The 23497-nt window shown below is 45.4% G+C and overlaps 1 protein-coding gene across 1 annotated transcript in view; it reads right to left on the reverse strand.

Moving 5' to 3' along the window:
• The window catches only part of EFNB1 (ephrin B1), a 123996-nt gene that overhangs the window by 36484 nt on the left and 64015 nt on the right, over positions 1 to 23497 (reverse strand). Inside the window, exon 2 of the mRNA XM_075007741.1 lies at positions 20238 to 20515. Within this exon, the coding sequence (XP_074863842.1) occupies positions 20238 to 20515 (278 nt within the window). The remainder of the gene's footprint in view (positions 1 to 20237; positions 20516 to 23497) is intronic.

The raw sequence follows: 23497 nt of genomic DNA on the forward strand, positions 1-23497 counted from the left end.
TGGGCCTTGCTGAGCCCCTGGTGTGCTCACCCCTTTGTTCCAAGTGGATAGTTCCCTCCTTACAGGAGGACTAATATTTTAAGGGCCTCCCAAAGCATGCACACTAGCAAGAAGTTATTGCTGCATCATCCATGAATCTCCTTAGAGGCCCCTCAAACAGGAAGCTAAGCTTGCCTACCCAGTATGATGCATTGAGATGGACTGCCTCCTGGCAGCCTGGAGAAGATCTGCAATGCAGAGACAGAGTCCAATCCCATCCCTGTGCTGGAGAATGAACATGCAAGTGGCTGTCTGCTGCCTCCATTATTTTCAGATAGTTTAATTCCTTCCAGTCCCCAACAACACAGGCTCATAGCCAGTTCCACACATGTGTGTCTGAGGTGAGATGTGTGCCAACCCCAGGTTGGGCTCACTGATCATGGTGACAAGGAGATGACCCAGTATTTCCACAGCAAGGATTACAGTCTGGGTTTTCACAGAAAGCAAGAAATTTTAGATTGAGATGGAAGAGACTATTCAGTTGTACCTAGGTCATTTGCTGGTAACCGAGGGACGAAGGTAGGTTCAGCCATTGATCAGAGCCTCTTGTAGTTCTTCTCCATCTAGAGTTGCCAACCCTCACAGTTTGGACGGGAGTCTCCCAGGATCGGGCTCAATCTCCCAGGGATTTAGATCTCTCTAAACAGGGAGCTGGGCTAACAGTGTAGCAGCACAGCTAAACAAAGGCATGTTCTTTCGCAGTTCTGACTCTGCGCCACTCCCAGAAGCAGCCGGCATGTCCCTGTGATGTTCTGGAGATTGAAGAGGTGAGAGGGGTCTCTGCATGCTGCCCTCATCCGCAGTCACTGCCTCCGGAGCTCCCATTAGCTGGGAACAGGGAACTGTGGCCAATGGCAACTGCACGAGCAGTGCTTGCAAACAGGGCGAATACGTGGAGCCACCAGCCTCCACCAGGAGCCACTACCCAACATGCCAGCTGCTTCTGGGAGCAGTGCAGGCTCAGGGTAGATAGGGAGCTTGCCTTAGTGCCTCCGCACCACTAACTGGGAATCACCTGAGGTAAATGGGGTCCAGACAGAGCCCACACCCATGTCCCAATCCCCTGCCCCTGCCCTTACCTTCCGACACACCTCAACCTCCTCTTAAAGCTCATACATACCTCAAACCCTCCTAACTCTTCAACCCCCTGCTCCTAAGCCAAAACCCTTCCCACACTGAGTCGTGCACCCAACCTCCTGCCCCAGCCTCCTCCCAGAGCCCATACCTTCTGCCCCAGAGGCTCAGCCCACAGACCCGCCCATGCTCCAAAACACCTCAGCCACAGTTCAAAGCCCACATCCCATCCCAGTGAAAGTGGGGAGGAGTGAGCGAGCGAGCAGTGGAGGGAGTGGGGAAAGGCGTTGGAAAAGAGGTGGGGCAGAGGATTTTCTTTGCGATAGATCTCGTGTTGCACTTAAATTCAAAAAGTGCTTAAAAAAAAAGTTGAGGAGCACCGCCGAAACGTAACCTTCAATGATTTGCCCACACGGTTCAGCAAGAGGGTCCCCACTCCTTCCAATGGGAGGCTGCTTCCTAACAAAACAGCATTTCTCTTGACTAGGAAAGGCTTTGATATGAAGGACATGGAAACAGACAGGGTGAGACAAGCAAGAACACATCATTTGCTTTATGTCGTTAAGAATCCAGCCTTTCCAGCTTGTGTTCACAGCTTCGGCGAGCTGCAAAACATCGCACAAAGTCACGTGAACCTAACTTACAGCAAAGTGGCTTTAGATAAATTTTGAAGACATTCCTAAAAAGTAATGGAGTCGATGGTAAAATTTTATTTCACGTCACCTTATAAAACAAAGGAATGAAATACAAGTTACCATTAAGGCAATGTTGTGATAAGCCAGTGATGTCCAACTGAAATTTACCTGATTGCCACAGAGCCTCCCCCCGTCCCCACCCAGGCCCCCACCAGATTACTTACTTGGTGCAAGCTGCCTGGGACCAAAGGCACACCACATGAGCTGTGCCGTGGCTGAAGCCACCATCACACGAGCCACCTGGGGCTGAAACTGCACCACACAAGCCACCCCATGTGGTGGGGGCGTGAGCGCGAAGTGGTTGGAGGGGTGCCCCATGTGTGCGGCTCTCCTGTGCTACACTTCAGAATATCGCACTGCCCCGTTCACCTCATGTGGTGAATGAGGAGCATATTGCACGCCGCGTTTATAAATGCATGTACAAGGAAGTCAGGAAATGCAAATTATTGGGGTTCTAATACATTAGCTCTGTCACATTGCTGGTATCTGGCAAGCTGTGTTGCTGTTCTTTGTTACAGGTGTACCGTAATTCACGCTGATCAGAATTTTAGAATTAGCCACAAACTGTACAGTGTACACAATCTAAATTTGTGTTTAATTTCTCTGCCTTAACATTAGATATTCCTCATGCTCCCTTTCTCTTCTATGTGCCAAACTCCTGCTTGGACCATTTCTCTCATTACACATCCTGGGAGCTGTAGTCTAGCCAGGAACCTGGCCCACAGAAGAGAAGAGGAACAGGAGGTAATTTAATTACAGGTCCCAGGAGGCACCTCAACTGTATTTCAAATCAAAATATTTCTGGTTTTGGCTGCTTGGTTTTCTGGTGAAAACCTGACATTTGGTGTGGAAAGCAGATACTTGACAAAAATTCTTGTTTAACCCAAATCCCAGTTTCCCGTCAGCAACAGTTTAGATGGAGAACTTTGGACCAACCCTCATCAAGAGAAACAGCTACACTAGCTGTACTCTCACTAAAGCAAAAAGTCTCTTCTTTAACTGGCCCTGGGGTCCTTTGACTCCTCAGCCATGCTCAATTCCGGGGAAAGAAGTACACGAAGCTGGAGCGAGAAAGGCCTTGCAGAGTCCCAGTAACCTTTGCGTGGCTATCCCCTGAAGCCCTGAACATACCGATTCCTTTTGTGCACGGTGGGCCATAAAACCCTGTAATTTTAAAACAAAACAAAAAAAATAACCAAAAAAAAAACCAACAAAAACAGAAGACATCATCTAAGGTCAGTCACAAAAGCTCTGTGGTGTTCCTCGTCAGTTACATGCCAGAATACAGTGCCATATAATTCTCTACCTGACGCTGTGCTGGAGTCATTTGTGGGCCCCACAGGGTCCACAAGAAAAGGAAAGCACTTACTGAATTTTTACAGGGTGCAAATCTCTCTGGTTAGGTAGTGATATTTAAGACAGTGAATAAGAAATTTTGCTATTAGGGAACAGGGAAGTTTGTATGATGACACTGCCGCCCCCCTCCGCATCCCAGTTAGGGCTAATGACTGCTCTTTGTGTATTTTAATGTTAAAAGCCTACACAGAAGGAGATGCAGACATACCATGAGTGACACTCCCCTCGAAGACTGGAGTTGCAATACTGGGCTTGGTCTGGCCACCTCATTTTTGGAAATATACCAACAGTCACAGCTATCAGGGGGCTGGAGAGACTGGTTTATGTCCAAGGAGGCACAGAGTTAAATCTGTCTCACTTGGCTAAGTGACAAATAAGGGGGAGAAGATATGCAATTCTCTGAAGGGTGTAAACCCATGAGAGGGGAAAGGAATTTAGCAGGGTGAGAGGATACAATAAGGAGGATTCAAATTATAAGTAAAGGGAAACATTTGCATTACTATCAAAAACCACTTAGTGGCAATGAGATTTACAGTAAACCCTCGAGTTACGTGGGAGTCCGCCGCGTAACTCAAATTTTCATGCAAGTCGGAGAGAGACGGGAACCAGGCTGTAGCCTGGTTCCTGGCTCCCCTGGGCTTGCAGGAGCTGCTAAACTGGACCAGCCCACTGGGGCTGGTCAGTTTCCTGGCTCCCAGAGCAGCACAGAGCCGGGAACCAGGAGGCAGCCTGGTTGCAGTCTCCCAGCCCTTTGCAGGACCTGGAAAACTAACCAGCCCGCAAGGAGCAGGGAGACAGGAAGCAAGTGACAAGAGTCAGGATGCTGCCCCAACAGGAGTGGGTCTTGTCAGGGGCAGCAGTCACTTTAACCCAAGACACGCCCAACTTGGCTGTGCGCATCTTGGGGGTTTACTGTATTTGAGGAGTCATTGCCCAAGGAAAGAGTTGGCAATCCCCTAATTTGGGACATAGGATGCTAGACTGGATGATAGATACAAAAGCATGCTGTTGGAAGCAACCCCTGCACTGGCCCACTTTGTGGAGCAGGATGAGCTGATGATTCAGAACCATCCTGTCCTCCCACCGCTGCTGTTCATATGCAGTATTTTGATAATATGCTACATAGTGACAACACCACATGGATCCCAAAAAGGGTGAAAGGGGGACAGAGGCTGAGTAAGCAGGACGACTGTGTTTACCCCAAAGGTGAGTAGGTCAGATATTTGACTCCTAAAGCACCAAGCTGTTACTTTTTGGCTATGAAGTGGTCCTTGTAGAATTAAATAAAAAGGCACGTGAGGACTCTCTTTCCAGGGAACACACTGGGCACTCAACACATCTAGACACTCAACAACCCACGGGTAACTTTTCATTTTCTGTGTTATGAAACTGTTGTCTAAAGTTTCTGGGGGCGGGGTGGTACTTAACCTGAACAGGACTTGCTCACGTGCTACCTGAAAAGTGACAGAAAGTGGGGAACAGACCAGAGCAGATAGGCTGCTTCTTTCCCTTAAGTTATACTTGAAGCCCCACCAAAATCTCTCTCTTTCTCGTTGTCAGTCAGAAGAGCCCTAGAGCATGTAGGATATTGTATGGGAAGAAGGACCTAATCACCCAGTTTACCCTGTCTGATGCTCACTTGCAGTGGAACGTGAGGAGTCCTTCAGCCAATAACTCCATCCACCTTCCTGGCCTGCAGACAACCACTGTTGCCGTAACTGGGGCTCAATTAGCTTTGTTAATACCAGCTCAGAGTTTCGATGCTGGATCAAAGAGCACAGTCATTACACAGCAGCAGAAGAAAAAAAAATTAGCGCTCCTAGGGCAAAGAAACTTCAAAAAGCAAGCAGGACTAATTCTCTCAGGAAAGACAAGCATTTAAAAGCAGAGCACAAACCAGATAGTCTTCCCCAGCATGCCCATGCAGTTTGAGAAGATTTCAAAACACATTCGATAGCCTTTACCTATTTTAGTCAGCTTCATTTTATTCCCTCACATGCCATATTAGCATTCACATCAGCCTCCACGTGTGATAAGACTCCCAAGTTCTGTGCCACCCTTTCCGATCCAACATGCAACCACCCACATCCAATCTCCCTACATAACACATACACACTCTTAGCAGAAACCTCAGAATGATAAAGATCTTGGCAAACCAACTTATTGTAAAGCATGTCACTTCTACATAAGGAATTTTCAGGACAGGGTTACCTTTGGGCCTTTGACTACTATTCTGAGAAACGAGACGTGTGTACTGTAGCTGGTGAAACTGAACAAATTTGTTGCAAGAGTGTAAGAATCAGAGCGCTTGTTTGGGTGTTTTGCTTTGTAAATCAAGGATGGGGAAAGATTAGTCAGTCATCTTAAGCGGCTAGCTTCAACAGGACATGAACATGTTTGTGTGCAGTTCTTACACAATATGGCCCAACTCCGACAGATCATACCAAGTACACCAAGCCAAGGTTGTCTGTGCTGATTTATCACAGACTGCCATATGATGAAGGAAGTACATAGAACAGGAAAGGGCTAGAGCCAAGAGGACGAAAGTACTTGAATGACCAGGCACTGAGAAGCCAAGGAAGGAGGGAGGGGAACAGGAGGGCAGTATTTAAGAATGGAAGTTCTATGTGAAGTCCAGGGCTGTCAGCCTCTGGGGCTAAATTATAGCAGAGCAAATAGCTGTCTACACTTGTATTACCCCATAAAGTCTCTTATGTTGAACGTCTCTTGAAAACTGCAAGTTTTTATCTTGCGGCTGTAATTGGTGCAGGCGCCCAAAACACTTAAGAAGCTCAGTCCAGATGGAGTGAGTTTTCAACCATTCCAGTTCTATTTGGAAGGTTCTGAAAAGCACGAAAAGCACCTGGAGAATCAAATCAAGTCCTTGTGAAGCAGTGAGTTTAAAAACGGTTTCTGTGAATTTTCACATTTAACTGAGGGACCACAAATCAATCAGTCTGATGACTTCAGCTTTGTCCTCTTCATGCAATAGCCACACAGTTGGTAATTTCTGCTTCAGAGAGGCCAACAACAGGCATAGCAGGAGGAACAGTGGGCCCGGAATGAGGTGCAGAGCAGAGTCTCAGCTTATGACTGAAACAGCAGGATGAGTATATCAGGCGTAAGTGGCTGAAGTGTGCATAGTGGCTATCTGCTGCATTATGCCTAATGCACAGCAAAGTGCTATGAGTCATCTCAGCTGTCATAAGCACTCAAGATTATATTTTTCTATCTAATGGGATAAATCAGCAACTTGGCCTATAGTGAGCCTCAGCTTCCAGCTGGAAGCAGCTTCTCTTTAAGAAACTGAGGCTACAGTGGGAGCAGAGAAAAGTATGTACCCATAATTGAATTTAGTTGGGTATTTCTTTCACTTAGAACCGCATCAAATATTATGAAATCAGGACAAGAGGTTTCCCCATCAGAAATTTCATGTAGTCTCCACAAAATCTTGCACTGAAAAAAAGCTTTGCCTGACAGCTAAGGTAAGTGCCGGGAAGAGCTGGTGAAAACTAAGTCAAATGTGCCCAGCTCTTAAAGAGTTAAAAATGATGGTGCTATTACCATGCACCCTGTTCTGAGCAGAAGCCTCCCCTCCAAGTAGTAGATCAAAGTTCTGGGTATTTCCCTCCTGCTTGGGTGCAGGGCCATAGGCCCTTTCTGATAGGGTTTTTCATCCCTATTAGTGCTATGAAAGGCTGAGCTCTGAGATCAGCTGCCAGGGGCTGTACAGGGACAACTCTGAGCTGGAAAGGTCAGGAGGGAGGAGGAGAAGAGAAAAGAGGCAGAGGCTTAAGGAACAGGGCTCAATAAAATCACATTTACTCTGGTCACGGTCTTCAGACAAGCCTCCAAGACAAGTAACCATACGTCATCTAACAGCCATTATTTGGGTTTGACACATCCAGTGTACAGACTTTGAAATTCTGAGACAGGCACTATCATAGGCCATTTGTCTTCATAACAATAGACTGTGCAGTCCAACATATTCAATCATAGCACCTCCTTGTAGAAATGAGAAGCAGAAAGCTTCCTATACCCAATGCTCCATCTCTCCCTCCCTCTTGAAACTCTTGATGGGCCTGAAAAAGCTGCAGTGGTTCATCCATTTAACACCATGCTCAAATCTTACTCTCTAGAGTATTATCACCTGCTGGGAATAAAAGGGGTAGCAACCCTCATTAGTGACTCTCTTGCATGATGAGAAAGAAAACAGTGTCATCTTCCAGGTATCCTACCACCCCAAGAGCGGTGAATATCCTGAGGTATCTGGAGACAGTAGTCATATATCTTGTGGAAATGACCAACTGTACATACAGTGAGATCCAATTAAATCAAGTTTCAGGAACCTAGAGAAAAAACAAATAAACTTGGAAGATCCACCCTTTGGCCCCAAGCACTTGTGAAGGCAAACCCACAGATTAGCCTGCACTTCAACAGGGTGCCATTCTCCTCGGACCAAACTGATAAAGGGTGGAGGTCTTTATTTACAGAAGTTTAAAGCACTCATCCTAATACTTCCCCTTTTAACTTTGAAAATTAGAAGCTTTTAATTTACCTCACCTGGCAGGTGCAGCCAACATATCAGACAAGTTGCTGTGGAACAGGAAATGAAGAGTACTGGTGTATTAAAGTACGTCCACCCATGCAGTGTTACCTGTACGCTGTGCCCTTGGGCAGCCACCCACGAGACATTCAGGTACAATGCAGCTGAGTAGTAAGAGTGCCCACAGTGGGCAATGTGTGTTTCTATTGGTGGTGTACATCTGCACATGCCTTGGTGCACATAAAATTTATTCCAGCCATGGGTGGAAAAAATTGGAGGGAACAATGCACACGTGTAATGAGAATGGGAAAACAAGCCAGGAGAACCATCACTGAAAGACAAACTGCCACCAGCTGAGGTGATTCTAAATAATTTGAAAACTGATATAGACTGGCACAACCTGTTTAGGAAAGAAACTGAACATACTGGCCATACTAGGTTAAACCAATGGTCCATCCAGCCCAGCATTCTGTCCTCAAGCTGTGGCTGCTGCTAGAGGCTTCATATGAAAAGAACAGAACAGGGCAACTTATTTATCCTCAGTCCCAGCATCTGGCAGGCAGAGGGTTAGGGACACCCAGATCACAGAACTGCTTCCCTGACCATTTTGGCTAGCACCCTCTGACAGGTCTATGTGCCATGAGCTTGCCTAATTCTTTTTTGAACCCAGTTAAGCTCTGACAACAAGTTCCACAGGCTGATGGTGCTCGGTGAAACACTGTTTATTTTAAAACTGTTGCCTAATAACTTCATTGAAACCCTGGGCTTTTGTGTTATGAGAAGTTATGAAAATACTACTCCCTACTCATTTTCTCTGTACCGTTCATGATTTTATAGACCTCTATTACAACGCTTCTTAGCTGTCTGTTTTCTAAATTGAACAATCCCAGTATTTTAATGTCTCCTCCTAGGGAAACTGTCCCATAGCCCTAATCTTTTTGTGGGATGTCTCTATACTTCTTCCACTTTTGAAACGGTGTCATCACAATGGCACATGGTATTCAAACTGTGGTGGTTTTGTGGATTTTTATAGTGACTTGGTTAAAATTTTATTATCTATTCCTTTCCGAATGGTTCTTAATGTTATGTTGGCTTTTTTAGGCTGCTTCTGCACATAGAGCAGATCTTTTTTGATAACTATTTACAATGATTCAAAGATTTCTTTCTTGCGTGGTTACAGCTAGTTTCTATGTATAGTTCAGATGTTTTCCAGTGTGTATCACTTTGCATTTATAACACTGAATTTCATCTGCCATCTTGTTGCCCAGTCACCCAGTTTTGTGAGACCCCTTTGTATCTCTTTGCAGTCTGCTCTGGACTTAACTATATCTTGAGTAATTTTGTACCACAACTGCAACTTTCCAAGTATACTATTTGCCCCCAACTCTTTTTTCCCCCCAAGTAGTTTATGAATTAGGTGAACAGCACTGGTCCCAGTATACATCCATTATTGAGCACTCCACTCTTTACCTCTCTTCACTGTGAAAGCTGACCATTTATTCCTGCCCTTTGTTTATCTTTTAACCAGTTACTAGTCCATGAGACGACCTTCTCTCTCAGCCCCAGGCTGCCTACTTTGCTAAAAAGCCTTTGATGAGGGTCCTCCTCGAAGGCTTTGTGAAAAGTCCAAGCACGCTTTATTCACTGGATCACACTTCTGCACGGGCTTACTGATCCCCTCAAAGAATTGAAATAATAGGTGAGGTGTGATTTCCCTTTACAAAACCCGGGTTGACTCTTCCACCAACATACAGAAAACTGTTTCAATATCCAGCAACCCTGAGACCACGAGGTTGCTGGATGTTCAAATATGCCAGTTAACAGAGAGCAGCTGAGGGAGGCACAAGTGGAGGTCAGTGGCCCCCCAGTAACAAAGTTCAACTCCACGCACCCTCCAGCGCCAGCTCCCACTCAATCGCTCCCCCCCTTACTTCACACATGGCCACATGGCACGGGGAGCTGCTTGCAGGGCTCACACCTGGCTGCTCCATGAGCCGCTCTGGGCAGCGGACACCAGGCAGGAGAGTGGAGAAGCCCATTGGCTGCACGCACAGGCAGCACAGAGGAACACAAGGCAGGCGCTAAGTGGGCCAGCCCTCGAGGTGTGGGGTATTACTTGCGCACTCAGTGCTGCTCTCTGTAGGGGAAGCGACATCATGGCTCAAGGTTTGTGTCTGTTATTTGAGAGTTCCGGTTCACCAAACACCAGATAAAAGAGTTTCTTGTATCAAGTTCATCCATCTATCTGATCATTCTATTCCTTACTATAGCATCAACCAATTTGTCTGGCATGGAAGTTAGACTTACTGATCTGTAATTTCCAGAACTGCCTCCAGAGCCTTTTTTAAAAAAATCCAGTGTCACATTAGCTATCTCCTGTCATCTGGTACAAAAGTTGATTTAAGCAACAGGTTACAAACCAGGGTTAGTAAGTCTGCAATGACATGCTTAATTTCCTTCAGAACTGACAATGACTTTCTGATATTTATCAATTTGTTCCAAACCCACCTCTATCGACACCTCAATATAGGTCAGTTCCCCAGATTTGTCACCTAAAAAAGAATGCCATTTGTGAGTCAATCTCCCTCATTACCTCTGCAGCGAAGAGTTGCCAGAAAATTCCTGTTGCATCTCCACAACGGCCTTGTGTTCCTCAGGGGCTTCTTTAGCAGCCTGATCATCCAGCAGCCCCACTGACAGTCTGGCAGGCCTTCTGCTTCTGATGTACTAAAAACATTTTGCTGTTTAGCTTGTCTCCTGCTAGTTGCTTTTCAAATTCTTTTTTGGCTTGAGTAATTAAACATTTTAACTTCACGTGCCAGAGTTTATGCTCCTTTCTAATTGACTTTAAAATTTAAACGACATCTTTTTGTCTCTACTGCTTCTACACCATTTAAAAATAGTAACCATTTTTGGCCCTCTTACTGTTAGTTTGGAGTTTGTTTTTTCTATTTCTCATGGGGAATATAAGTAAGAGGTTCAAACTGGTATTTTTTAATTTTTTTAAAGATTCTGTGCAGCTTGTAGGCATTGTACTTATGTAGTTGCCTGTTCCTTTCGATTTCTATTTAACCAGCTTCCTCATTTTTGTACACTTCACCTTTTGGAAGTCAAATGCTACTATGGTGGCCTTCAATGGTAGTCCTCACCCCACTGCAAACAAAGTTAAATGTAGGTACATCATGGCCCAGCTATATCTGTCTATCTCTTGGACCAGATCCTGTGCTCTGCTTGGGACTGAATCAACACTGTCTCTCCCTGAAGGGTTCCAGGACTGACTGTTTTTTTGCTGCAGTCAATTGGGGTATTTGGAAATTTCTTCTGTCCCTAGGTGCCTCCTGTACCATGTCCACTGGCTCCTTTCCAGCATTACACCTAAGTCTAGATTTCTTGAAGAGGAGGAGAGGAAGCAGAGAATACATACTTGCATGAAAAATAGTGACAATTTGGAAACAGAATGGAATAACTGATGTCTTCATCATTGAACAAGAAATTAAGCAAAAGGCTGTACTGGCTGTGTACTCCAAAAATTCCAACCACAGAAAAATGCTGATAAAGGAAGAACCAATTGAGAATAAGAGGAAATATTGGTAAAAGTGACTGTGAGCCACTTACATCCTCACAGGAAAGAAAGCAGACCCCTGCATTGCTTCATTTTGTATATTTTTTAGAATCGCAAATCTGAATTAAACAATTTAACGAGAGATGTGATGGGAAATAGTATTAAAATGCACAAGTGAAGAAGATCAGGAAATCTTAGGCTATTAAGATGGGCTACAATTTGTCTTGAAAAAAGGATTTAAGTGACTTCATGAGGGTCTGGTTTAAAATTTGGGAGGATAAACACATGGGAAACAAATGAGTGAAGGTAACTAAACTAGAATACACAATTTGTTAAGTCTTACAGGGGAAAAGAGTAAGGAAGCATAGAATGTGTTCATGGTAGCTAAAAGCTAAGAGAAGTAAGATGTTTACTGATTAGCTATTGATTAATAACAGGTAGATAAGTAACTGGGAAAATGTTAATGAGTTTTTTTCTGGACAAACAACCTCCTAATATGCTAACGAAGTTAATTACAACTTTGAGAACCAAAGAGAGAGAAGGTAAGGAAGTCACATTAATTACATTCGTGATTGATATTAAATTGAAGAGAGCTACAAACAACAGCGTGGACAAATATATAACGCAAAAGCAGTTAGGATACTCACATATAAGGGAGAAGACAACAGGTTTAATTTGTGGAAATGCAGCTAATATTTCTAGAACAATGAAGTCCCAGACTCAAGTATTTGACAGAGAGAAAAACATGCTTTCCAAGGCCGAAAGAGGCCTGCATTGGAAGAACTGCTTCAATACCAAAGAGGAGAGGAAGCTATGTAGGACGACACTTGTGTGCAAGTACATGAGATGGGATGGAGGTAACAAGATAAAATTTAGGCTGAATATAAAAGTTCTTGAGAGTGAGATCTATTATGCTGCAGAATAGAGTCCCTCAAACTAGACAGTGCGACCCACAGATAAACCAAAGCATTGGAGCAGTCCTTGCTCAGGCTTCCGATGAATCGAATCCATCTGCTGGCTCCGAAACAGCCTCACCTTTCCACATCAACTGTTGGGAACTCGCCGCTTGTTTGGAGGTGCTGAGGAGCTGTGCGCCCTCTTCCACTCCTAATAGAAAACCACCATCCCATTAGCTCGAGATCCCTGCCATGGAGAAGTGTTGTGCCATCTGCTTACTAATGCACTTACAGAACAAAGTGGAAAACAAAAATCAAACCCCTGGCTTCTGTTTGCTCTCAAGGCATCAATGCTATAGGCTGGAGCCACAAATGCTCATCTCTAGGCACTACTGGGCCAATGGCAGCCCCAAAGAGACTTTGGCCAAAGTGGGGACAGGCAGATGCAAATTCTCATGTCTTATTCTTTGAGAAAAGGATTAGGAGAAGAATCTTCTTCTCCGTCTAACCCTTGGAGAAAAGATGCTTTTAATGAAAGCCTGAAAATGGCATTCCAGGGCCTGGCGCTAGGAGTCCGAGGGCTGGGGTGAGGTTACGTTAGCTTTCAAAAGCCTTTTTGATTGCTAAGCAGTCTAAGCCCAATGGTGAGGCAGAGCCCCCAGATGATGAAAGTGGCCCTAAACGAAGCTTGGCATATCCAATGCAGCTGTGAGGGGGGAAGAAGAAGGGGGAGCAGCCGCTGAATGAGGATGAACCCCAGGAAGCTCTCTCACTCCAATAGCGAGGATTTTCCAGCTGGCCTTGGGAAGCCAATGCCTGGGCAGCCACGTCATGCCGCTGTCCATGCTCCTTTCCGTTTGAACACAGTTTCCCTAAGGCTTAAAGCCGCCAGTAAATGAAAAGAAAGAAAAAACCTTTTGTGTCTCAAGGCAAGTTTGGGAAAGGAAAAAAAAATAGGAGAGAGAGAGAATATGTGGGTGGTCTGCATAGGAGACTTTTGACTTTGTTTTTTGACTATTTTATTCCTTGGCAGAGTGAGTTCCTGGGGCTTCTCAGCAGAAGGTCCAGCCCGATCACAGGAACATCTTCAGCCCACCCAGGGGCCAGAGGTCAGCTCACAGCAGACACCATCCTGGAGCCGAGGAGGCTGCTTCAAAGAGTGGAGAAGTCAAGAGAAATTAAAGTCAGAAATGGTCTGAGTCAGGACAGAGGGGTTGTCAAGCTGAAGGTGTGGTCCCATCTTCCTGAACTCCCGCGTTAGAGGCTCTTGGAGAGGGGGAAATAGCCTATGAAGCAAAAGCCCTTTAAAACAGAAGTCTGAAGTACTGGCAAAATTTCACTCGCACTAAGAGGCAAAGCCTCCTAATTCCCACCCGCCCCAATGCTCCTCTATTGCAAGAAAGCTCTTGTACCTGATGCGACTTAGTAGTATAGGAAATGACAGATCCAGAAGTCAGGAAGCTGTATTTGCCACTTGTGCTTACAGGTAATCTCGGATTTTTACAAGAACCTTTGGACTACACCAGACCTTGGTACAAAGTAATAAGTGACAATGTTTCCTCACATGCATGTGCTTAGCTTATGAAAATAGTGGTCTATAACAGTAACTGGTGATGCTGGAGGTCACAGCTGGGAGATACTGACAGAGCTGCAGAAGGGTCCATGTGTGGAACAGCTAGAGTGCTACAGATGCGTTGGCGGAGCCAAGGCAGATTCTGCCTGCATAACAGACAAACTCTAAGCCATTCCTCCTTCAGGAACACAGTTCATATTTTCTAGCATGCTTTTCTATCACTGTTTGTGAAAAAAGCCATTTAGAGAGAGAAGATTTAAGCAATGTGCTTTTGGGACATGAAACACCAAGTAAATTCCTTGAACTTCTGAAGTCCAGAACCTCCAACCTGCATTTTCCTCCCTCCTTCACCCCCAAAAAGGGAAAAAAAAATACACAAACTGCCCCCCAGACTTTTGTTTCCTTTCCCTAACGTGGGGATAGCAAGAGCAAGAGCATTTGCCTTAAAGAGAATGGAAAAAGATCAGGAGCAGAGAATGGAAATCAAAGCATCTCTCAGTTCTGATTCTCAGAGTATAAGATGTTAAGATAGCACAATGCTTCCCAAACTGAGATATGGGTCTCTGGGGGAACCAAGAGCATCTCAGAAAGAGTTCATCATCTTATCCACAAAAGCGCACTACCTAAATAAAAAAATCCGATAGTCCTTAAGCTACTAGAGGGCTGATTGTTTTTTGTGAAGCTACAGACTAACAGACTGACCCCTCTGAGATGATCAACATGTAATTTGTTTTTTTTCTAATTAAGAGACTATTTACTAGGCTTAAAAATCACCTGTGTCCAACCTGTGGGTCTGCACCTTATTCTGCCGCTGTGGGCAGTGGGAACCTCTCTGTGATCTCTATGCCTGCAGGGGGTCTTTCTTGGAAAATTTATGTACTGAATGCCACCAATTAAAAGTAGAGACCACAGCTAGGCTCCTGAGGCCCGTACCAGTTACACGTGCTCTAGCAGATAGCAGAAAGGGGTTTAGGGACAGAGAGTACATCTTATCTGCATAAGGAATAATTTTTACCTAATGCTAAGTAGATAGATACCAATGATTGACTGAAGAGGATTTTAATGAAATTAAACAAAAGGAAGAAGAGTAGACAGCACAATGATAGTTATGTTATGTTCGTATTTTCACTTCTCAATATTATAGCAAAAAAGTCTCCAACCACTATGTGTCAATTCTTTTCAATGGGTCGTGAAAGTAGGCATGAAGCCAGGGAAACTGAGACATTTAGAAATCAAACAAGACACCCCTTTTCCTTCAGAAAAAATGAAAGCGGCAAAAAATTCAGGTCAGAAGAAGTAACTCTTCCTTAAAAGCCTCTTACGTTGTGGCCTTGCAAACTGTAAAATGCAAAATAAGCACAGACAACCTACAAGACCAATCTACTTCCAGTACCAGTAAGACAGGTAAATTTATGATTGGGGAACAAGCAACAATGGTACTAAAACCCATACCTGTGTCATAATTCCACTGATGCACTGACGGCCATGCAGAAAATTCCCATGACTAGCTGATAGAATAAATTAGGAGTAAATATTTTACACGGAAAGTTAATAAATCCATAGACATCGTCAACATTGCTCAGCTTGTGTGTTAAGTGAGATTTGTCAAAGCAGGTATAATAGCCTAAAAACATTTATTTTTTAAAGAAAGGTCAACCCAGATACTGGTGAGAATATAAAGATCACCACATTCATAGTTGACTGACAGCCATGACCAGAAAAATCAGTGGGTTGCAGCATGAGTGAAGAAGCAGCACCAGCAGCAAAATAGACATACTCATCGTTAAATTCCAACATCAAAAAAAAAAAAAAAAAAGCAGTCAAGTAGCACTTTAAAGACTAGCAAAATAGTTTATTAGGTGAGCTTTCGTGGGACAGACCCACTTCTTCAGACCATAGCCAGACCAGAACAGACCCAATATTTAAGGCACAGAGAACCAAAAACAGTAAGCAAGGAGGACAAATCAGCAAAAGATAATCAAGGTGAGCAAACAGAGTGGAGGGGTGGGGGGGAAGGTCAAGAATTAGATTGAGCCAAGTATGCAGACGAGCCCCTATAGTGACTCAAAGTTCCCATCACGATTTAAGCCATGTGTTAATGTGCTGAATTTGAATATAAAAGCCAGCTCGGCTGTTTCCCTTTCCAGAACGGTGCGATAATTCCTTTTCAGTAACACACATACCTTTAGGTCATTGACAGAATGCCCCATTCCATTAAAATGTTGACTAACTGGTTTGTGGATCTGGAGTGTTTTGATGTCTGTTTTGTGCCCATTGACCCTTTGTCTAAGGGAGTTAGAAGTCTGTCCAATATACAAAGCATCTGGGCATTGTTGGCACATGATGGCATATATGATGTTAGTAGAGGAGTGAAATGGGGACTTTTGGATGCCAGTGTACCTGATGGCCATGTTTAGCAAACCTAACACGTCAAGGTGGGATTACAAACATATTGGTTAAAGAGAAAAATGAGGGGATTAATGAAGCAATTTTGTTTCTGGAAATGCCACATTGAAAAATGAGTTACCAAAATGTTTTCAGTGTTGTCATACTTTTTTTTTAAAAAAAAGAACAAGGTGAAAGGGTTCAAAACATGACTAAAAGCCAAATATTCACTAATTTTTTTTGGAATGTATTTCCATTTTGCTGAATATTTTCCTGGAGTTGAATATGAGCCTACAGACGTCAACTGTATTTAAAAACCATTTTTAGGAGCAGCTGATTCCCTTTTAAGCTCAAGTACCCTGGTTCAAGAAATTCTTAGAATTAACAATTATACATGGAAGACCAAGTTTTCTAATTTAACAAGCCAGGAGTTCTGGATTTAGGCTAAAGGAGAGTAAGAGCATGCCATGATAAACCTATATAAAGGCTTATTCCATTCACTTTGTTATCTCAAAATCTAATTTTCAGCAACAAATTTCTGTGAAAATGAAACTCAAATCATTTAAACTTGGAAAATGACTTATGTTTAGCGCCGTTAGAGATGCAACTAAACATTGCTCTACTATGCAGTTCGAGACTGGTCTGTTCTCACTAGAATCTTGGCCTGTGTCTGAACATGCGAAACAATTCATATTTTCAAATTGTACTGTCAGAAACGCAGATTTAGCCTGGATTATATAAATTGTACACAGTGGACTAAAGTTGCAAATCCTCAAGACTCTCATGTCTAGCTTGAATCTATTGTCCTGGACACTTGAATCTAATAGTCAGTCAATTAAACGAACAGCATTTAGTTCTGAGGAGCCATCAAGTTTTAAAATATCTATAAAGGAGCTGTAGTACTAAAAAGTTTGGAAAACATGGACCTAGAGAGCTAGTTCTGGAGAATGAATTGTCATCCAAGTTTCTTCCCCTCCCACAGTTACAGAGGTCAGTTGATTTCTTGCTCAGAGCTGCTTGAGTCAGCTCTAGTACAAGAATCCCTGATGTCCCATGGGGTGTAACACAGAGACCCTGGTTGGGACCCCTGCTTTCAATCCTCATTAGCTTGAAGAGTCGACTTCTGCTTGAACTTGACCTGCAGTGACCCTTAACATGGAAAAACCAGTGACCGAGTGCTTCAAGATGTTTGCCTGGGATATGAAAGGCTGACTCATTCCTTTGCATTTATTCCCTTGCCTCCCTCTCTTTTGCCCACTGCAGGGAAACTTGCAGCTTGATCAAATCTTCCTTTGGCTGAGAAGCCCAGGAAAGAACCAAGGTGCGACCAAGCTGAGACTGACAGCCGCCATGCTGGTGACACCCATCTGTGTTTGGGCTCTTGAGAGGATGCAGCAGCAGTGGCTGGCAGGCCATGATGGGGAGCCCCCAAATGAGCTTCTGATTTGCCAGTTGGGGAGGAAGTGGTGGCTGGGAATTCAGAAGAGTGTGAATAAAGTATGCGCAGGTGTGAGAAGGTGGGTAGGGGAGTTAACAGTGAAAAATGGAACCACAATCCCAGCCTAGAACGTGCAGCTGGGAATGAAGGTGAAATTAGTGTGGGAGTCAAGAGATAGGCTACTTTGCCGAAGGAAAAATTAGGAAGGGCAGCTCTCATTGCTGCCACTCCTGTACCACCCACACCCTGCTTGAAAGATGTTTCTATGTTTGTAAAACCTCCTGGAGCACCCTTGGCATCCTTACAACATAAAACAGGTAGCAGCAACTGAGTCTTACCACTAACTCTCAAGCCCTAAGCCTCACCAAGCAAGTGTGGCGCTAAGCTGGGAGACAAAAACTAATCTCCCCAAGAACAGGGGCTTGAGGCATAGTCCCTCTCGTGACCTTTCATTCCCAGGGGAGACTGAGAAAGGCAGATCAGAAGGAGTGTGGACATTGACTTGCCACCATCTGGTTTCTTCCTCCCTCAACTTTGAACTCCTCTCGAAACTAAAACCATAATGAGCTGATTGTAGATGAATTCTTTCAGGCCTTTCCAGGACAAACTAGTGCCGCGAAGATATCACGCACTGCACATTCAGACAACCAGTTCTGTTTCTGCTTGCTCATCACATCAACAATCCAAACTCTTGCAGGTTCCAGCTCCAGCCTCTGCTCCCACCAAGAATTACAGATGAGCCCAGGCCAAAGCCCAGATTCAGACAGTCCCAAAAGTGCCTTTGTCTGAAAGTCTGTATCTGGCTCTGAATCTTGCAGCCTGAGCAGATCTCTGCTGGTCTATGGGAAACAGGTTCTGTTCAGTTTAACCCAAAGCAAAATGCAAACACTCCATGAAGATTTGGATCTGGCTAGCTAGGATAAGCGGCACAGCCCCACAAAGGATTTATAAGCACATTCCTACCTCAAAGGCAGTCACTGAACCAGGCAATTGCTGTTCTTGCAGCATGCTGCTCTACTGGACTCGCCCCCACCCAGAGTGCCAACATGAGCAACATGGGCAAGAATAGATTGTCTGCTGAATAAGATGTGCCCAATTACATGTCTCTGAGCTTGACTCTGGCACCACAGGCTGACCTTTGCTCCAGGCTGCTGATTGGCAAGTTAGCAACATGTGACAGCAAGCAAGCAAACAGGGAGCCAACAATGCATGAGGTGACAGATGAATTGTGGCGGGGCCGCTGTGCCTCTTTCCTGCTGTCTTTCTATTGGCTTAGCACAGTGCACCAAGTTGAGTGGAAACAGCAAGGCTCAGGAGAATCCATGGGAGAAAAGGGAGAAAGAGAAGCCTGGCTACCAGAATCCAGACAGCCACTGAACCTCCAAAGATGACCACACTAACTGCAGGAGGTAACAGGAATACAGTGCCCTTGCACACAAAAAAATGGTCAAACAATGGAAAGAAACCCTTTCAGAAGGAATCAGTGGATGAGAAGAAATCCTATCTATACCAGGGCAGTGGAGTCTTCTCTTCCTATGAAAGCGTGAGATCCACTGGACACATCCAAAATGGCCCCTTTCCTTCAAGGACCTGCAGGCTCTGGAGAATTCTCAATTCCCCCCCTCCTCAGCTTTTATGAAGCAATGAAAGAATGTCAATTCCCTAGTGTAGACTGGGCCTCTTCGAGCTCATGCTGATGTCCTGTACTCTGTGTGTCAGCATGGAGTACCAGGGTCAACGGCTGAGCCAAGAGAGATTGATTTTTGCCACATCTTCACTCACATGGCAAAACAATCCCCAGAAGATCAATCATGGCGTGCTGACCCCCACGTAAATACAGACACACTCTAAGGCAGTGCCAGCAATGTTATAAACTCTTTTTGTTTAAAGGCCAAGACCTTTGTCAAGGTCTGCTTTTCCACGCAACTTTGCGATCAGTTTCAACAAGGGCAACTGAGCAGCCAACACGCTTAATTTTAACTTCTGTCCAAAAGGAAACCGAAACAACTACTTCCCAACCACTGGGCCAATTTCTCACTGTTGCACTAAGGTCCATTACCTATGAAGTACTTCCGACCTCCAGAACAAGCCCTTAAGAAAGGGTCCCCCACACTGACCTCTTTCCTGTTCTTTGAAGATCGCTGAACGTGCATGCTTCAAATGGAACACGGCTCCTTGCCCTGTCCGGACCATTCCCAACGGGAGAAAAGGCTCCCTGCCACTTTAACTAAAAAACTACAATGCATTCTTGTGTAAGTGGGGAATGTGGGGAGTGCAGAGAGGATCAGGGATGCTTCATCACACAGCACACTAGCTGGATAAGAACCAGACACGAGCCCAAGAGGCAGCTTACGTTCCACTCCTCACCACTGCTCCGTCCCCTGGATCCCCCACAGGACAGGAACAAGGAGTTTCCATATGTGTCCGCCATGAGCACAGCCCAAATCAGAAACATGTTCCTATGTGCTAAGTACATCTGTATGCCTCCTCCTGGCTCGATAAGCAAGACAATGGCGTGCGCCCTCTTGTGGTGAAGTGAAGACATGCCCTAGCATTGGCCCAGAAAGCTACTGAAAGGGAGTTTAACATTAGGGCAATGGAAGGCTTTGAAAATACATGGCAAGACAGCTGTAAGCCGAGGTAATGAGGAAGAGGAGGAGGAGGAGGACTCACATGTGATGAAGTAGTCCTGCTGCCTCTTGAATTCCAGGCCCATGTAGTTGGGGCTGAACTCCTGGAACTTAATGGTGAAGCGGATCTCCTTCTCTGGCCGGTTGCAAGTCACCAGCACGTTGGGATCCATGACGGTGCTGCAGGCCTCTGCCTGCTCCCGCTTTACCAGGTACAGCTTGTAGTATTCATAAGGTCTGGAATGCTCTGCCTTGGGACAGATAATGTCCAGTTTGTCCCCGATCTCTGGGTAGATGACCAGCCCTTTTCCACCCACGAACCTAGAGAGGAGAGAGAGAGAGAGAGAATGAGATTAAACTTCATGTGCCCTATATGGATGCCAGTGAAGGGTGAAGCTCCACATTGTGCAGCCAGGCAGCTACAAGCTTCTGCTTGGCTGGTGCAACAGTCGCAAATTCCCACACTGAGCATGCCCCCCACCCCTAGCTCCTGGAGGGAAATCTAGAGCTTGTCCCAGCCAGGACTTCCCCATTTCCACACCACTAAACATTTTTACGACAAGAGTTTTCCTGCCTGCGACAACTGCCTACAATGAGGTTGGAAAGTGCTGTGTTCTGAAGGTTCCACCCTCTCACTCACATACCCTCTATGCCAGGGCCACTGTAGGTTTGCTGAATGCAGTACTTCATCCAGGACACTGTCCAGTCCATTTTTAAATAGAGACTCACAGTTAAAAGTCCCTCATTCTCCTCAGTCTAACCTTCCTAAACCGTCCGTCACAGACAGCTGCCAGGGAGAAGCCTCGATCTCTCTCCACTCCCGAAACTGGGAGTGCCACAACAGCAAAGTGGCTGGGAGTACCTGCACAGGAGTACTGTCACGATGGTGTGCTTTGTGCCAAGGAGCAGAACACATGGAGCCTGCTGGGTGTAAGGCTGAGTACCTCACCCAGATTTTCATGCTTGGCAATGTGCAGCTCTGCTCTGGGGCTTTATTTGGAAAAGGAGGATTAACTAGAGGCCATGAGAACTGGTGAGTAGGGAGATATCCCTTCCCCACCCTCACCAGAAATGGAAGTTTTACTCCTAAATAGGGAAGGGAAGAACAGCTCAAATTCAACAGGGTGCCTCCAGCCAACACAGCCGTTGCCTCTGCATCCTGAACTCAGCAGTATGCCCCAGGGGTGTGGGAGGATTGGACAGAAAATGGCAAGGAGGGGCAAAGCTATTCAGAACTGGAAGGCAGGCCATTAAAAGCAAACAGAAAAAAGGCAATGTGACTAACAGTCAGGCTCCATTATTACAGAGAAATTACTAAGCTGAATTTTAAACAGCAATTAGAAGATTGGGGCAGCAGAGAGGGAGGGGCAGAACATTTAGCATAAGCAGCATGATCTGTTCTTGATGGAAGGTAACATATGTTAACCAAAAATTCTCTCTGCTGTGCAGCCACGACCCCCTTGATGTAATTTGGGTGCTTTGAGAATTGGATGGTGCACCCCGATGGGCTGCATCTTCATTCATTCTCCACCTTCCTCCCCACCCCTGTTATAATCAATCCCTCCCCCACCAAGCTGCTAACCAAAAGGACCTCACTCTGAGGATATGGCCAGCTGATTCTATTCTCCCCTCCTCCATCCCAAAGAGATTTGTACATGTCAAAACTACAGGCATCAAAGAAACTGGATGAGACATACAAGATCAACTTGCTCTTTGGATCCCAAACAAGTTTTAGCAAGACAGCTAAATGGCTGAAGCCAGAGTGAGCAACCTGGGCTTCACAGTTCCCATCGTCTGAGCTCCACCAAGAGGATCTGCAGGCCAGGCTCAGAGGAGGCAAGCAGGAAAGTTGCAGTCTGATCCCACACTCTCTTGGCAAGGATTCCAAGTTACATTCCAGCATCAGTCTGGCAAAAGACAGCCAGAACTGACTTTACCTGCATCTAATGATTAACAGACTGGAGTAGCCCTGGTTCTAAATTGCCACTGACCTCTTCCCAACTCCTCAACTAGCCCAACCAGACAGCAGTGGGACTGCAGGGACATATACTTTTGGTAAGAGAGACACTCTGTTCTAGAATTCAATTCAGATATAGCAGACACTCTCACACTTCATTGCACCATGACCCGCTTCTGACAACAAAAACTACTACACGACTTCAGAAGGGGGAGACCAAAGCCCAAGCCCACCCAAGATACCCCATTCCAGTCAGTAGGGGATGAAAGCTGCCCAAGGGTGGTTGGCAGGTAACCTTAGCCCTCCGGCCCAGGGCTGAAACCCTCAGAGTTCAGTTTCAGCCCCAGGTGGTAGGGCTCGGGCTTCAGCACAGCCACAAGCAAGTCTAACGCCAGCCCTCACAATCCCATTGAAATGGGGTTGTGACTCACACTGAGAACCCCAAGATAGAACATACCAGCCACCAGCCACATACCATACCTGATCAAATTCTTCCCAGCAGCTGGACTTCAGCAGCAACTTGAACTTAACCTCAGTGGCCAATAAGCTCCCAATAGCTTAATTACAGGATCCCTGTCAGGACCAGGGGAGTCAGCCACCCACTGCAAGGCTCAGACTGGCAGTCTCTCTCCAGTTTGATGCTATGGACAACTGAGAAGGTTCTTACTAATGACATGGCAGCCTTTGTGGCACAGACTGCGGCAGAGTGGGGTCCCACACTAAGCTGTCTGACAACGAACAAACTGGCCCGTTGCCCAGTACTCCAGCACATCCCAATGTAGCTGATGTAGCTTTTGCCAGGTAAGCCATGGGGGAAGCAATGGAATTTAATAAACATTATGACTTCTAGATCAAAAGATAGTTACCTCAGAAGGGCAAAAACCACCACTTACATGATCTGAGCTACCAGAGGAGAGAAGGGGGCAAAGTGACTATTGCCCTAGAGTGTCCAGCCCCACACAAGACACGACGTGAATGGTGCAGCTGTGTTCCAACTCATGACAGCTGCTGGCAGGTAAGCTTGGTCTGGCCCTCAGAGGCGACACCTCACAAGTACACTATTTGTCAGCTAGCCAGAATGCTTTTTCCAGGGTACTGCAAGTGACAAAGCCTTCCCCACCCACCACCTGATCTCTGATGCAATCCCCCAAACATGCTTGTATCTTGCACAGAACTCACTTTACTCATCCTGTGAAAGAACACAGGCGTGCACATTTGGTCAAACAAGTAAACACTCTTACACACTAACCCTGCTTCCTCTTGGGGTGAAAACCTAGTATCCACCTCTCCAAAGCTAGTCAGTCTAAGGAATTTTCTGGCGAGATAACTCCAATTCACTCAAATTC

The sequence above is a fragment of the Carettochelys insculpta genome, chromosome 13, assembly GCF_033958435.1.
Source record: "Carettochelys insculpta isolate YL-2023 chromosome 13, ASM3395843v1, whole genome shotgun sequence".
Taxonomy (NCBI): domain Eukaryota; kingdom Metazoa; phylum Chordata; order Testudines; family Carettochelyidae; genus Carettochelys; species Carettochelys insculpta.